This window comes from Salvia hispanica, chromosome 3 (genome assembly GCF_029641045.1).
Source record: "Salvia hispanica isolate PSC_SH4W2 chromosome 3, Shi_PSC_v1, whole genome shotgun sequence".
NCBI classification, from domain to species: Eukaryota; Viridiplantae; Streptophyta; class Magnoliopsida; order Lamiales; family Lamiaceae; genus Salvia; species Salvia hispanica.
In genome coordinates this window covers 64286538-64302930 of record NC_142694.1, presented here as the reverse complement: position 1 = coordinate 64302930, position 16393 = coordinate 64286538, and the positions used below count along the sequence as shown (strand labels likewise).

The window sequence follows — 16393 nt, the reverse complement described above, 5'->3', positions numbered from 1 at the left end:
ATGACCCTAACATACCCCTATATATATATATATATATATATGCAAACTCTAAATATTGTACAAACTCCAAACTATGATCTGGACCGTTAGAAAATATCAACAGATCATGAAATAATAGCAACAAAAAATGTAAACACAATGTCAACGGTTGATGTTGTGTTGAAATTGTGTTGACATTGTATTGATATTGTATTGATATCAGAATCTTGAAATTTTAGACTGAGTTGACATTATGTTGATATTGTGTTGAAAAAGTTTGGAGTTTGTACAATATATGGGTTTGCATTTTATCACTACCCTATATATATATAGGTTTACTAGGAGTGTTTCCCTTGGCAGGCTTCTAAGCTTCAGCTATACACAGCCAATTGTAGACAGAGAAAATGACTTCCTTAATTTCTCCTAAACTATGCAACACATCTCTTCTTACTTGTAACAAACCCAAATTTTCTCAACCCCTTCAAATCAGAGCCCAAATCCGCAGAGATCATGAAGGTATAACCATTAATCTTCCACAAATTTATTATAAGTGGTTGGTATATCAATCATCATATATATATATATTAATTATTATCAAACTTTTTTTAGGCAGATCTAGAAATATGGTGGACGCCAATTTACACCTACTGAAGGTGAGGATGGAGGAAATGAGGAACAAGGAGAGGCTAGAGAGATGCTGCGTAGCTGAACAAGGATGGAACTATGCAGCTGTTGAAACCTTCAGAACTAAAAGTGATAATAATAATAATGATATTATTCCTCAAGAATTTGTTGAGCTTTTGGGAGTGGTTGGTGCAACTTTTGGATTTACAATTTCTGGTTGCACCTTTTGCATCTACCTCATTTCCTTTCTGCTTCATTTGTACCAGTGACTTCTTCTTGTAGATTAAACCATTAAATATTTTTTATTTTTTAAATTTCTCTTTGTTCAGGTATATTTTATCTTGATGTTTAGAGAACCACTGTTTCTAATAACTCATTATATTTTTTTATATTCTTGTATGTCTATGGGTAATTTTAGCAGTGAATATGTACCAGATTTTTCTTCCATTCTTGATTTTCCTTTTACCAGTTTAATATCAGATAAATGTCTATGATTATAGATATACATATAGGGAGTGATAGATCAAGAAAAATAATGTTTGGACGCAAATAACTATTAACAGCTGTCACACCCGTCCAATCTAATGATAGAAAAAATGGTTGCTCGAGACTGGGGAAGGATATAAGAAGAGAGGAAGAAAGGGGAATTGAAACAACATTATACTTGGACAAAATTAGATAATCAACATAATTTATTTAATAATTTAAAGATATATCACAGTAATCGAGTTTAAATTATCTCACGCGAAGCGCATTATTCAAAATAATTAATAGTCTTAGCGGAAGCAATCAAAAGAAAAGAATGACGTCATGTATGAAGAATGACTCAATCTGTACAAGATAACGAGCAGACTTCAGAGGCTCCACTCAACACCCACCACGACACGTCATAGCTCAACCTGTAAGAAAAAACACATGCAGGACTGAGTACATTCACTGAGTACTGAATGTACTCAGTGAACACTTGCCGAAATAATATTTGCATAAAATAATTGTCAAGACAATTTGAGTGACCTTGGGGTTTAGCTTTAAAAGGGACTCAAGCACACAAAAAATACTTCCATTTTCATCAAAGTCGGTCGCACAACCTTTTTGCGTTGGCCATACACTATCTGAAATAAACTCATGAATCGGAAATATGGCCACATTCCAAACGGTCACTGGACCGGCCAAGTGTGCGGCAAGTAGCTCACGGTTCCCACATGGTGTACACTAGTCTAAGCGGGGTTTGCGGCCCACACTTAAACCTGAATTTGATTAAACATCTAGCAAAGCCAGACAACAGCAAAAAGCCAGGCAGATAGGTATTCCAGAAAATCCAAAACACGGCATGACAATAATTAATTTCACGTCAAAGTATTTAGCATCATTGGGAACAAAACCCAAAATATTTCATGAATGGTGCTTCTAAAATGAAAACAAAGCCCACCTTGTTCGCTAAAAAAATTAATAAAAACTTAAATATTCATCGTTCTGAATTTGGAGTCTCACGGAACAATGCCCTTTAGATAATTAAATAATAACACAACAGTCAACAATTATTGCGAGAAAACTTCTAATTAGAATGCATGCACCCTAATTAAAGTATTTTATCTCGTTTCTCTATTTTTGCATATTTTCGATTATTCGGCGGCCCCCCAAGGCGTCGCTTGCACCCCTGATTTCTCCGTTGGCTCTTCGCCGGTCGGCCGCTTGCACCCCTAATTTCTCCATTGGATCCTCGTATTTTCCACCACTATGTCGAATTAAATTTGAAAATTTAATTAAGCACATGATTAATTATCGCACTATCTTTCCTCGAAATAAATTAATTCGGACTTGGGATAAAATTATTCATCCTTCGAATTATTCCGGAATTAATAAAAAAAAAAAGCAAGAATTATTTAATTAAAACAGCCCAAGGATTTAAAACCCAAGCCCAAAAACTAGAAAGACAGCCCACCTTATTCCTCCAAAAAAAAAAGGGGCCCAACAAGAATACTCCTTAAATTAATTAGAATTAGAAGCCCATGTGATTAGCCACTATTAGGGGTGGGTCGATACGATATATCGTATCGAAAATGTTGTATCGTGTTTCGTATCGAAAATATCGATATGAAAGAATTTCATATCGTTATCGTATCGAAAGTTTCGATATATCGAACTTTCGATATGGATAATATCAATATCGTTATCGTATCGATATTTCGATATATCGTAAGATCGATACGATACATCGAAATATCGTTATCGTATCGAATACCTATATATCGAATAGTATAATTTCAAAACTGAAAAATAACACAAAAATTAATAAAACTTCTAAATAATAAAATAAATAGTATTCTTATTAGGGTTTCATATATATATTTTCTAAATATATGAATGAATTAAATGGATTTATATATATTTATAATTTTAAACTTCAATATGTATTGAATTTCAATATGTTTCGATATATTTGATATAAAACGATATATCGCGATATAAGGAAATTTATATCGTTATTGTATCGGAAACTTACGATACGATATCGTATCGTATCGAATATTACGATATACCAAAAATTCGATAATTTTTCGATATTTTTCAATACGATACGAGCGATATATCATTTTTTCGGTATTTTTCCCCAGCCCTAGCCACTATACCCCATTACCGTCCGCCATCGCCGTTTCGACACCGCCCCGACGATTGGAGTTCCCCTCGACGTCTGCGGTCTCCCCTCTTCGTTGATTCCCCTCCGTCGCTGCAGCGAGAGGGGATGGTCTCCGTTCAGCCGCTGCTGCTCAATTATCGCTCGGAAAATTAAGGTGCTCTCAATGGTGTCTCTGCAATGATTTGGTTATAAGTTGTGGTTGTTAAGAACCGATAAGACGGATGGGTAATACTTGCTTTCGTTTGGATTGTTTGTGGAAATGAGTTTGCAAATTGTGATTGTGAGTATGAAGGAATGGAAGGAAGAGTTTAGGAAAGCCGTTGGGTGATCGAGGGGAAGTTAATTGGATTAATTTTTTGACATAACTCCCTGCCTGCAGGTAATGGCTACGGAGCTGGTTCTTATTCCTGGAGCATTTTTACGCTGGGAAGGAGTAGACAGAACCAATCCTCTTGACTTCGTGGTGAAAAAGTGTTGAGTAAAGAGAAGAGAAGCTATTTATCAATATTCAAATATCGTCTATTGACAATCACATTAACTATTACGAGTATTCATACCTCAAAAATGTTTTAAAATTCATTAATTATAAAAAGTTGAAAAATGAGATTTTTTTCATGTCACAAAATTAAGTGATAATATTGAAGGTCGAGTTATATTTAAAAAATTCATAAAAAATATATATAGTAAAGATACTTGTGAAAAATATAAATATGTGATAAGTTTATTAAAAATATGTCCCTTAAATGTATTGAGGGTATTTTCGTCCGAATAAACTTGAAAATAGTAAAAAAGTATTTAGATTTATATTAACTCATAGTTGACGGATTTCAAATGATATTTTAAAAATTCACGGACCTAAAATGATACATTGACAAAGTTCGTGGACCAAAAAAAATTCCCTCTAAATATTATATCAATGGCGTGATCAAAACAAAATAATAACAATAATAAATGCTTTATATATAATTGATTTAAAATCAAATTATTTTTAAAATAATAGAATCTTAACACTAACCGATTAAATTATACTTCATTCATTCCAAGGTAGTTGAGTTGTGTTCCTTATGGATTGTGAAGATTTTAGTTCCTTATGAACATTTTGTTCGTTGTTTGTTTCGTACTTTTGTTTCTACTTATGAAAATGTATGTTTCTGGTCCCCAAAGCTTATGAACTACTACCTCTGTCCCGCATTAACTGTCACATTTATTTTTCTGCACTCGTTTTGTAAAATGATACTACCTCCATCTTCCAAAATTTATCCCACTTGCACGAGTTTTAAGAAATGTAATGGAAAATGAGTTGAAAAGGTTAGTGGATTGTAGATCCTACTTTTATAATAAAATGTGAGTAGGAATGAGTTAGTGGAATATGAGGTCCACTACCAAAAATGGTAAAAGTAAAATGAGACAAATTTTGGGGGACGGACGGAAATGGAAAAATGGAACAAATTTTCAGGGACGGAGGTAGTAGTAATAAATAGTTGAAGTCGAGAAATAATAAAATAAGAGAGTAAATAAGGTAGAGAAGAGTCTTCTTTACATTATTCTCTCTCTTACTAATAATTTCTCCACTTTAACTAATTTATTACTTATCATTTTTACAAAATGAGTGCAAAAAGATAAATATGACAGTTAATGCGGGACAGAGATAGTTCTATTTATTTATTGTAAATCTAAGTCGTGTGAGTAATTTATGCTTCTTTTCACAAATTACAAATGTATTAAATTGTGTTTCAAATAGGAAAATTTTTTTAGATTAGGACTAGAGAATCATGTTTCTTTTTTTATAAAGTGTATATAATGATGGATGTGTTTTTTTTTAATTGTTTATAATTTTAATTCATTATTTGAAAATTGTCTTGGCTCGTAGCACATGTGATAAACTAGTTGGTAAAGTAAGAGAGACGAGAAGGGTAATTAAAATAGTGTTATTGGACAGTGGGACCCACATTATTATTATTCCCTCCGTCCAAGATATTAGACTCATATATCATTTTGGGATGTCCCAACATACTTGACCCATTTCTGTTTATGTTAAAAATTTATTTATTACCAACTCCACTTACACCACTAAACAACATCTCCTAAATTCCTGTGCCCAAAAGAATGGAGTCTAATATCTTGGGACGGAGGGAGTAGTATATAATGGTTGACCCTATTGGTATAAGTTGTAAATAAATTAGATTGACACATGTGAGTAATGAGTTTGGAAGAACATTTCATAATGAAAATGAGATATTTTTATATGAGACGGACGAAAAAGGAAAGTATCCTTATTTTTATGGGACGGAGGGAGTATATAACTATTTCCTCTGTCCCTAATAACTTTTCACCATTTGACCCGACACGAGTTTTAAAAAAATGAATAGAAAATGGGCTGGAAATGTTAGTGGTATATGGGTTCTATTTTTATTATATTAGTTTTATAATAATAAAATGTGAGTAAGAATGAATTAGTGGAATGTGAAGTCCACGTAAAAGTGAAATGTGTCAAATATTTAGGGACGGACGAAAATGAAAATAAGTGATAAGTTGGGAGTATTCCATAAGTAAAAGAATTTTTGTATTTCATTTCATTGAGAGTACAAGTTTTAGTAAAGTGATACTCCAATGTATAAGCGTGGAAATAGGGAGGTAGTTTTGCCAACAAATTTGGATGGAATGGAGAGAGATACGCTGCCAATCGAAAGGAAAGATTTGGAGGAAGATATGGTGGGGTGAGGCAGTTACACTAGAGCTTGAAGTTCTCGGCAGAAGTAGTTCATGTTAGGTTTGGTATACTGAAAAACATGTTTCGAGCAAGTTTCGCTCGAATAGAATCTTGCTTGTATACGTAAAACTCTATAATCCACTTTTAACCCAATTCAGTTTTATTCGAGCAGTTTCGCACGAATAGAATCAGTATATTATTACATTGTGTTTGCTTGTGCATTTATAAGATGTTTTATAAACATTTAAATGTATAAGAAGCAAACAAAGTCTAAGTCTTTTGCTTAGTAGACTGGTTGTGGGCGTCGTCCACTTTAAGGTAACACAGTCGGTTCTATGCAATGCTTTGCAAAAGAAAAAGAAGAATTTCACAACCCATATAGGCTTAGACTACCTATCGTGAAAGGTTGCAATGTCAGTCCGATTATTTCTAAGCCTTTCTGAAATAAGATGACGTTGGTGTGGTATAGCACTGAATGGATCTAACAGCAAGACGTGTCTTTATGCTATCTACTGAAAGACTAGGTCTTGATAAAATACTATTTCTTAATCTACATATGTTAGCATTGAGCATACGGTATTGATTATGCACTACTTTGACTTATCAAATGGTGCGGGTTTTTCGCAACCCAATAATCCTGATATATTGGATAGTGGTGATTAATATCTAGCATTGCTAGGATTGCTATTATGTTGAATCGCACACGAGGTGAGTCTCGTTTGATAATGTCCTCAAGAGGAGCTCGAATAAGGTTTTATTATTCAGGAAACTGGCTAGTTGGAGTTTTACTACTCTATGAATAATAAATGAGTGTTTCTTGCTAAGACCACTCTTGGAATTAATAAGATGTTAATTAATTAAGTCCATAGCAGACATTAATTAATTAATGGACATTTATATCTTAAGCGCGGGAAATAAATAATAAACAAAACGGAAGCCCGGATTACTTATAATTTCGGATTTGGATGGGGAGTGCAATATTACTTCTGTAGTGGCTGCTCGTAATATTCCAATATAAGCTTGTATTAAATTGTGGGTTCAAATTTAATTAGTAAAAAGCTAATTGAGGGAGCCCATATCCAAAACCTTCCATAGATCCCTGACTGGGCCGAATATGAACTTAATATAAATAGGAGAATAAATGAGACAGAATTATTGAGTGTGTTGTAGACATAAAATTCTGTAATGCTAGATCTGATGGTCGTGCTTAGGCAACATTAGGCGACCATGCCATTATGTGGTCTCGGGACTATTCGTCGGTGTTGTGACCAATGACGGACCCAGGTTGGGTCGGTGGGGTCGGCCGATCCCACCGTTCGTCCATGAATGTCACCGGAATATGCCATTACCCGACCCTTCGACACTCAAAAGCCCTACCTCCAACCCCGCGGCGTCATCTCCTCGGCAGTGAAAAAAACTGAAAAATTAGAGAAACAAAGAAGGAAAGAGAAATATAGAAAACCAGTGGATCAATTTGGCATAAAGAAAGTGGAGAGATGGAGAATTATTGAAAGTAGAGAATTTGGGGAAGAAGATAGCGGTGGAAGAAATATCAGATTTGGTTTGATACTCGTTTATTAAGATTCTGTATTTCGAGATGTAGATTGAGTTGGGGATTTGGGATTTTGTAAATGAATTTTTTAAAATATTCTGAATCATTATATTCATTTTGCTTAAATTTATTTTAAGGCATCACTTAATTTTATAAGTTTCTTCATGTTTTGTTAATTACTATAGTATAATTTTATAAAATTTCAGTAGATACAAAACAAATAAATATATTTGCTTATCATAATTTATTAAATATCATTATTTAAAAAAATAATTTTTAAAATAGTATATAAGTATTAATATTTACTATGTCAGACCCCACGAGCTTTGTATCCTACGTCTGTCATTGGTTGTGACCAGTAAAATTGCCAAAGTTTTAATGCGTATTAACCTCTTATGGAGGGTACAAAATTTTATTTTTACTGTTGTAAGATTTTGAAAAGTTTTATGGTTAGTCTACTCAATTTCCTTACATAAGTTTATGACAAATAGTAAATTTTTCTGTTTGCAGTGCAATAAAATCCGTCAAGATGTCTTTTAATCCTCTTTCCGCAATACTCAAAGAAAACAAACTCGAGGGCTAAAATTACATAGAATGGAAACAAAATTTGGATATCGTTCTCACAGCAGAAGAGTACAAGTTTGTGCTCACTACTCCACAGCCTCCAGTTCCCGCGGCTAGTGCAGCGGTGGGAGTTCAGAATGCGCATAAACGGTGGCATAAGGCGAATGAGATGGCTAAGTGCTACATGTTGGCATCTATGTCCTCAGCACTGAAGCATCAGAATTCTGTCATGGCAACTGCCGCCGAGATTATGCAAAATCTTGCAAATCTTTTTGGTACTCATAATCGAACGACTAAGTCTCAAGCTTTTCGGAGTATCATGACGAAGACTATGAAGGAAGGCACATCTGTGATAATGAGCCACCTCAACCAGATTGAGGTTTTGGGAGGGACGATTGATCCCGAGTCCTAGATTACTATAATCCTTCAAAGTCTCCCCTCTAGCTTCCAGCAGTTCAAGATCAACTTTGAGATGAACAAGCGGGATTACACTTTGGCTGAGCTGCTGACTGAGCTTCAGTCGGCGGAGGACCTCATGGTTCAGGCTAAGGTAGCTATGCTGAGTTTGGCACCTAATTCCTCTGGCCCTAAGCCTCGCGCAGGAAAGAAAAAGGCGCCGAACCCAGTTGCAGCTAAGAATGCTAAGGGAAAGAAGAAGAAGAAGGCCGACAAGATGCCTACTGGAAAATGCTTCAAGTGTGGAGAGAAAGGTCATTGGAAGCCAGATTGTCCTAAAAAGGGTAAGGCTACAGGTATGCACCACGCTCTAGTAGTCGACTCATGTTTGGCTTCGACATCTACTCATACGTGGGTTATTGATACTGGAGCAACTGATCATATATGTTTTGATCCTGACTTAATACAGGTGACAAGATGGTTACATGATCGTGAGATCGAAGTCTAGCTGGACGACGCTACTAAAGTGGCAGCCGTTGCAGTGGGAGACGCTTATTTACGTTTTAGTAGTGATAGATTTTTTATTTTGAAGAATGTTTTGTTGATACCTTCTTTTAGAAGAAATTTAATTTCAGTTTCTAATTTGTCTTTTGATGGATATTGGATTTCTTTTAATAACAATTGCGTTATTAAGAAATATGGTTCTTAAATATGTCGTGGTATTGATAAGTCGTATTCTAAGCCTTGGTATCTGGTCAGTATGTCGTGAAATGCATGTATTATCTGCAAAACAGTTGCTTAAGTGTGCAGGATTTAAGGATCCAAGTCAGTAGGAGACGATTCGGGTGACGCAAGTGAAAAGGGCGCCAGAAGGGTGCGATACTGACCAGGATGCATGCCAGAGAAAAGGCTCGAGATGGAGAAGGAGGATAGCTGGGATGATCATTGACAAGGGCAAAAAGGTCAAAACGCTGGAGAAGTCTACCCTAAAAGCAAGGGCAAGCCTCCCTATAAAAGAAGCCACTTGGAGAGAGAGAAGGAGTTCGGACAATCACACTTAGAGTTGGTTCCTTAGAGTTCGGTTAGAAGTTCTCGGTTCTCAACACACTTAGTAGAATTTTCTCTAGAAGATCGGTCCTTCAGCATTATCCTACCTCTCGTTCCTCGCCACAGCCATGGTCACTTGAAGTCGAAGAGTTTGCTAGAGAAGTCATCAGTCCGCCGTTCCAGCCAGTTATCGTAGCAGTGTAGTAGTATCATCGCCCGGAGTGGCAAAAACAATCTTAATCGCTTTCTTAGTTTAAAGTTTACTTGTTTTCGTCGTTAGTTATTTGCAAACACCCATCGTTGTTGCTCTTTTAAAGTACTTTGTTATTTTCCAACATTTACATTATGAAGTTTCTATTTCGCATGTCACTTTGGTTCGAGTTTGCTTCAATCTGCCTAGGAAAGTTAGATTTAGTTATTGCTTTCAATTTCTAAGTGTTTTCTTATCGATAGTTGTTGATTCAAGTTGTAGCCATGTTTAGTCAAGTTTTCGTGCATGAGTTTCTTTTCTGCGCCGTGATTACCACCTTGCATGTCAGTCAGTAGAAGTAAAGTTGCAGTTTCACCGTCTAATTTAAGTTTGAGCATTTAAATCGATGGATCTTGAGTTCGAATTTGTGAATCTGAAGTTCAGTCATGGTATTTGTGTTTATCTGAATTCTGTTAATACTTGGTGAAGAAGAAAACGTCAAAATCAACTTTATTGGACCACTTTTACTTTTAAGTTTCTTTTGCTTTTGTTCCCTACTTTTCAGATGTACTATCCAGACCTGTCAGAGAGCCCCCAGCCATCAGATATACCTTGTTGTCTAATTTTCCTCTTTTAGTAACTGTCTACTCTTCATATGTCTCTGAAACACCTTGTCCCCGATTTTCACGAGCACCCCCACATGTCTGTTATTTTTATGCCTACTAGTCAGTAGAGTACCTCCGTTATTTCCTGTCTAGGTAAAATCTCAACCCAAGCGTGGTAGCTAACCAAAACACCCAGGAAAGTCACCGCAGTTATCAAAACGTGTCCATCCTCGTGGGAATCGACCCTTACCTCCATTATACTAATCAGTAGAAGTGGGTTGAGGAAATTTGTTTGAAGCCAGGTCCCGGTTATCGTACCAACGACTCAGCTGGGTCGGGAATTTCTTCCTAATCAGTTGGATACACTCCAATTCACATACGAAAACCAAGGGGAAGAAAACCTAGGCCGTCAAAATGGCGCCGTTGCCGGGGATGGATGTCGTTCATACCTGTTATTGTGTGTGATCTTTTTGGTGTACATACTGTTTATAATTTTTCTTTTCTTTTTGTTTTCAGTTTATGAGAAGTGGCTCGGCTCCTGGCCAGTGGAGACCAAGGATACTTCCCCCAGGAACAATACTCGTTACCACTCGTTCTGGCCTGTCGACAGCACTGTCCGACCTAGGCACGAATAGCGACGAAGAAAAAGAGGAGTTAGAGTACCATCTCCCGGAGCTTCCACCCCAACCAGTAGGAACACTAGTAAGGATGGCTGACCAAGGTGAGGACGATCCCGAGCTCGCAACACTTACCGCACACGCCGACGGAGATCCTCCACAAGCCATAGTGGTCACCCCAGGCCAGACCGCCTGTGATGTGAAACCCCACATGATTGCAATCCTACCGACGTACTATGGGAAGAGTTATGAAGGACCCTACGAGTTCTTAAATGAGTTCTGCAAGATCTATAAGGCGCAGAGGCGGCCAGCAGGAGCGAGCGAAGACGACTACAGACTGAAGGCCCTACCTTTTGTCCTAAAGGGAGAGGCCAACACTTGGTTCATGCGCCTGCCAGCAGACTCTATCAATACATGGGCCGACTTCAAGTCAGTTTTCCTAGCCGAGTTCTTCCCGTCTTCAAAGACAAGCGCATTGAAGAGGAAAATATCGTGCATAAGGTAAGAATATGATGAAACCCTGAGCGAGTATTGGGAGAAGTACATGAGCCTTCTGGAGTCATGCCCCAACCATCGCATGAAGGAGATAGAGGTGCACCACACCTTCTATGAAGGGATGAACAAAGAAACCAAGGATCTGGCGAATTCATCATCTGGAGGCGATTTCACCTAGTTGAGAGTAAGTGAAGCCAAGAAGGTGTTACGCAAGCTGTTGAATGCGAAGAAGACGTACGACAACGCGAGAGATGGGTACAGGAGATAAAGGGTAGCGAATGCTTCGGCTACTGACCAGGAGGAACGGATGGATTTGAAGATGGAGGAATTAAAGAAGGAATTGCTGACTGCAATCAAGCAGAACACTCCACCACCTTCTCCGACTGGAGGCAAAGAGGCCCCATCACTACCATATGATCAGCCGGACAACTCGCTGGATGTGGAGCAAGCAAATGCCGCAGGATACTACAATTCCAACGGTAATTGGATTCCGGGGAAGCAAAGAGATGCACCGTGGAGGGACCACCAAAATTTCCGATGGGGAGATGGAAATCAGAATCAGAACCAAAATCAGGCTCCAAACCAACCCAACCCCCACCCGAACCAAAATCCTAACCGTGGCCCAACAAACCCTGACTACCAGTCTAACTGGGTAGGAAGGAACCAGCATCCTCAGAACCAAAACTCTCAAAACCAGAACCCAAACCCTACCTATGTGCCACCCCATCAGCGAAACAACCAAACCCAGAACCAGAACCAAAACCAGAACCAATTTAACCCAGGACCTCAACATAACACCCACCACCAAAACCAAAGTCAGTACCAGCACAACCACGACTAGTATAACCCTCCTGCCCAGTATAACCAGTACCCACCGAACCAAAACCAACAAAATTTCTCAGGCTACCAGTCAAACCCGCCACCTCAGTATAACCAGCATCAGAGCTCGAACAATTCCATTACCCAAACAGGTCGAGGAGGTCCATGGAGGACATGATGGGGGAGATGCTTGCCTCGCAGCAAAGCATTAAAAATGTCTTGCAGTCCAGTAATGAAACAATGCAAGGAATGCAAAGTGCCCAGAAGGAGCATAGGACAAATATGGATATGACGAACAGGCAGTTGGCCCAGCTCGCTAACTCGGTGGGCGAAATGAAAGGGAACTCAGGGAAACTCCCATCTACAGTCCATGTACCGGAAAAGACAAATGTGAGCAAGATTACACTGCGGTCCGGAACAACTTACAATGGACCTCAGCTCAAGAACCCTGTTGGGGAGTCTAATAGAGAAAGGGTGCTGGGTGATACCATCTCAGCGGAAGAACTCAAAAGGCCTCTGCCTCAGATGGAGGATCCGTTTTTTCTAAACGAGGAGCCTACCGTGGAAGGAAAGGAGGGAGAAACACAACCTGGAAATGAGCAACCGGAAGGAACAATTGCCCCATCGGAATTTCAAACCCAGGAGGCACCAAAGGAAAAGCCACAAGGACTGACTGGAGAGGCTAAGGGAGAAAAACCGTTTCCATATCGGTTTGTGACAAAAAGGAAGAAGGAAAACCCCGTGGATTTCATGTCGATCTTTGGGAAGTTTATAAAAGAATTTTATAAAAGAATTTATAAAAGAATTTATAAAAGATCTTTGGGAAGCCGTGAGACTAATGTTGGGGTTTGGTGCCCCTTGCACAGCGGAAGACTTGTACAAATAAATAAATCAGACACAGATCTATTTGACCGATTATGCGATTAATCAATTCACATGTTAAACAGATAATTGCATGCTCGAACGCAAATAATTCATGCTCAAAGAAAGTAGACCCTAAAACATGAATTCTACGGTTTAGAGTTACCGATTTGATTCTCCAAAGAATCGTCGATTGCTCGCGCCTTCTCCACGTGATGATCTTCAATACTAGACCACGGATCTTCTGACTGGTTCCCGAACTGTATCTCGATATCAGGGTGGGCTGATCTCATCAAAATACTAGGACTCGAATAAAGAAGACAGAAGAAATCCTTTTGGGAAAAGGAGTAGAATTCGAAAATTCCTACAACTGGGAAGCTGAAATTTTCGAAAATTACAAATAATGAAATTGTGATTATTCTGTCTCCTTTATTCTCCTATTTATATTAAGTTCCTTTTGGGCCCAGAAAGGGATCTATGGAAGGTTTTGGATATGGGCTTGCCCAATTAGCTTTTTACTAATTAAATTGAACCCACAATTTAATATAAGCTTATATTGGAATATTACGAGCAACCACTACAGAAGTAATATTGCACTCCCCATCCAAATCTGAAATTACAAGTAATCCGGGTTTCCATTATTTATATTATTTATTTCCCGCGCTTAAGATATAAATGTCCATTAATTAATTAATGTCTGCTATGGACTTAATTAATTAACATCTTATTAATTCCAAGAGTAGACTTAGCAAGAAACACTTATTTATTATTCATAGAGTAATAAAACTCCAACTGGCCAGTTTTCCGAATAATAAAACCTTGTTCGAGCTCCTCTTGAGGACATTATCAAACGAGACTCACCTCGCGCACGATTCAACATAATAGCAATCCTAGCACCGCTAGATATTAATCACCACTACCCAATATATCAGGATTATTGGGTTGCGAAAAACCCGCACCATTTGATAAGTCAAAGTAGTGCATAATCAATACCGTATGCTCAATGCTAACGTATGTAGATTAAGAAATAGTTATTTATCGAGACCTAGTCTTTCAGTAGATAGCATAAAGACACGTCTTGCTGTTAGATCCATTCAGTGCTATACCACACCAACGTCATCTTATTTCAGAAAGGCTTAGAAATAATCGGACTGACATTGCAACCTTTCACGATAGGTAGTCTAAGCCTATCTGGGTTGTGAAATTCTTCTTTTTCTTTTGCAAAGCATTGCATAGAACCGACTGTGTTACCTTAAAGTGGACGACGCCCACAACCAGTCTACTAAGCAAAAGACTTAGACTTTGTTTGCTTCTTATACATTTAAATGTTTATAAAACATCTTATAAATGCATAAGCAAACACAATGTAATAATATACTGATTCTATTCGTGCGAAACTGCTCGAATAATACTGAATCGGGTTAAAAGTGGATTATAGAGTTTTACGTATACAAGCAAGATTCTATTCGAGCGAAACTGCTCGAAACAAGCAAGACAATTCCATCTTGAGAGGTATAAACCTTTTCATGGAATTTCTAATGCTAAAATGTTCCAAGCAATGTGTAGATATAGGATTCCTAAGAGAATCTCAACATTCTTTCTAGCAATCTTAAAAGGACTTAGATGCTAAGAATGCAATTAGTTTCTCTTAAATCCTTTATCTTAAACTGGGCAGACAACCAGTTTCCTACGCCAGATGCCAATCTTAGTTGTTTGCAACTTTTGTAGATTTCATCATCGTAGAGTACCAATAATACCATATGTAATGCACTTTCAAATTCCAAATATATGACAATGTTGATAAAACACATGTACTCTGATTTAGATGCTTGCCTAAGACCACGAAGGTCTATATTAGCTTCCATTCATGCGTTTCTTGCCCTTAATTACATATGCATTAGAATGTTCTAGTAGATGATTTCCTCAAGACTTCTATTTATAGAAGGCTGTCTTGATAATCATAATACATACATTCTAATTTATGTAAGTTCTAATAGACAATATGATCGAATAAATCCTGGCACAACGATAGCGAGAAGATAATTTTCTTTGGGCATAACCTGTAACATCCCTAACCCGAAACATGCATTAATTTGCATATTATCATATTATATTGGCATTGCATATTAATTGTCATTTATACTAAATGGGTACTGAGTGTGTTATAGAGGATATATTAGTTGTTATACTAGAATATATTTATTGTTGTGATGACTCAGTATAGTCGAATATATAGATAGCTTTGATTTACGGAAATAATTATAATGGTATTTTATAGTACAAATTAGTATATATATAAATTAGGTAAGTAAAATGTGTGTGTGTGCATGTGTACCATATAGTACTAGTATTTATCTACGTACGTGTATATATATATTACAAATGATAGTATTTCATAATATAAATAATGGTAGTAACATGTGTATATTATGTAAAGGAGATTTGTAATAAGAAGATAAAAATGCGTGTGCACGTGTAATTTAATTGACAAATGCATGTCATTGCATTCTAGAATATTAATTAAATTTATTAATTGATTTTGGCTTACATATTACTCTTATTATAATAGAATGTATACGTGCCTTATGATGAATAAATGAAATAAAGTGGTGGATACCTGATTACAATTATACGTGCCTTGTGACAAATGAATAACCGACTAAGACTTGGTTATAAATAGGAAATCTGACATATAATAGAGGGGAGAGAGGAGTTACAAGTAAAAAAATAAAAAGAAAGAAATTAGTGAACAAGGACCGGGAGGAAACGAGGAAAAAGAAAAATAAAGGGAAGGAGGGAAGCTTTATTCCGACAAGGGAGAAATTTATAGAATGAAGAATGGACATCAGGGATTTAAATAACTGCGATAATCAGATGTGTATAAATCACACTTTTAATTTTACATGGTTTATGTGATTAATTGCTATGTGTTAGATTGGAGTGAATATTGGAATTATACGATGTGAGCTTGAAATGGTTATGTGTTATTTGATATTGATGGTGAAATGTGATGTGGATATATAGTTTGTGCAAAATATATATTTACCTATAGTATTGGAATTAATTGATGGAATATATGGTTATTTAATTGGTGCAATGGATATGTTTAATGTATCATATTGGAATCATTTGAATCATGGGATTAAAGAGGATATGTGACACTCTTGCTCTGGATCTGATATACAATGACAAAAGACCTATGGGTTATATACAATGATAATAGACCTACGGGTCAATACAAAGAGCAAAGAGGGACCTTCGTGGAAAGGTCAAATCAAAGAGGGGCCTTCGTGGAA

The 16393-nt window shown here is 37.0% G+C and overlaps 1 protein-coding gene across 1 annotated transcript; it reads left to right on the top strand.

The window, feature by feature from the left end:
- The first annotated feature begins 350 nt into the window (after positions 1-350).
- Positions 351-959, top strand: LOC125211210 (uncharacterized). The gene is made up of 2 exons (XM_089067025.1): positions 351-495; positions 589-959. Exons 1-2 carry the CDS (start codon positions 384-386, stop codon positions 870-872), a joined length of 396 nt encoding a protein of 131 aa, XP_088923151.1. The 5' UTR covers positions 351-383; the 3' UTR covers positions 873-959.
- The last annotated feature ends 15434 nt before the right edge of the window (positions 960-16393 follow it).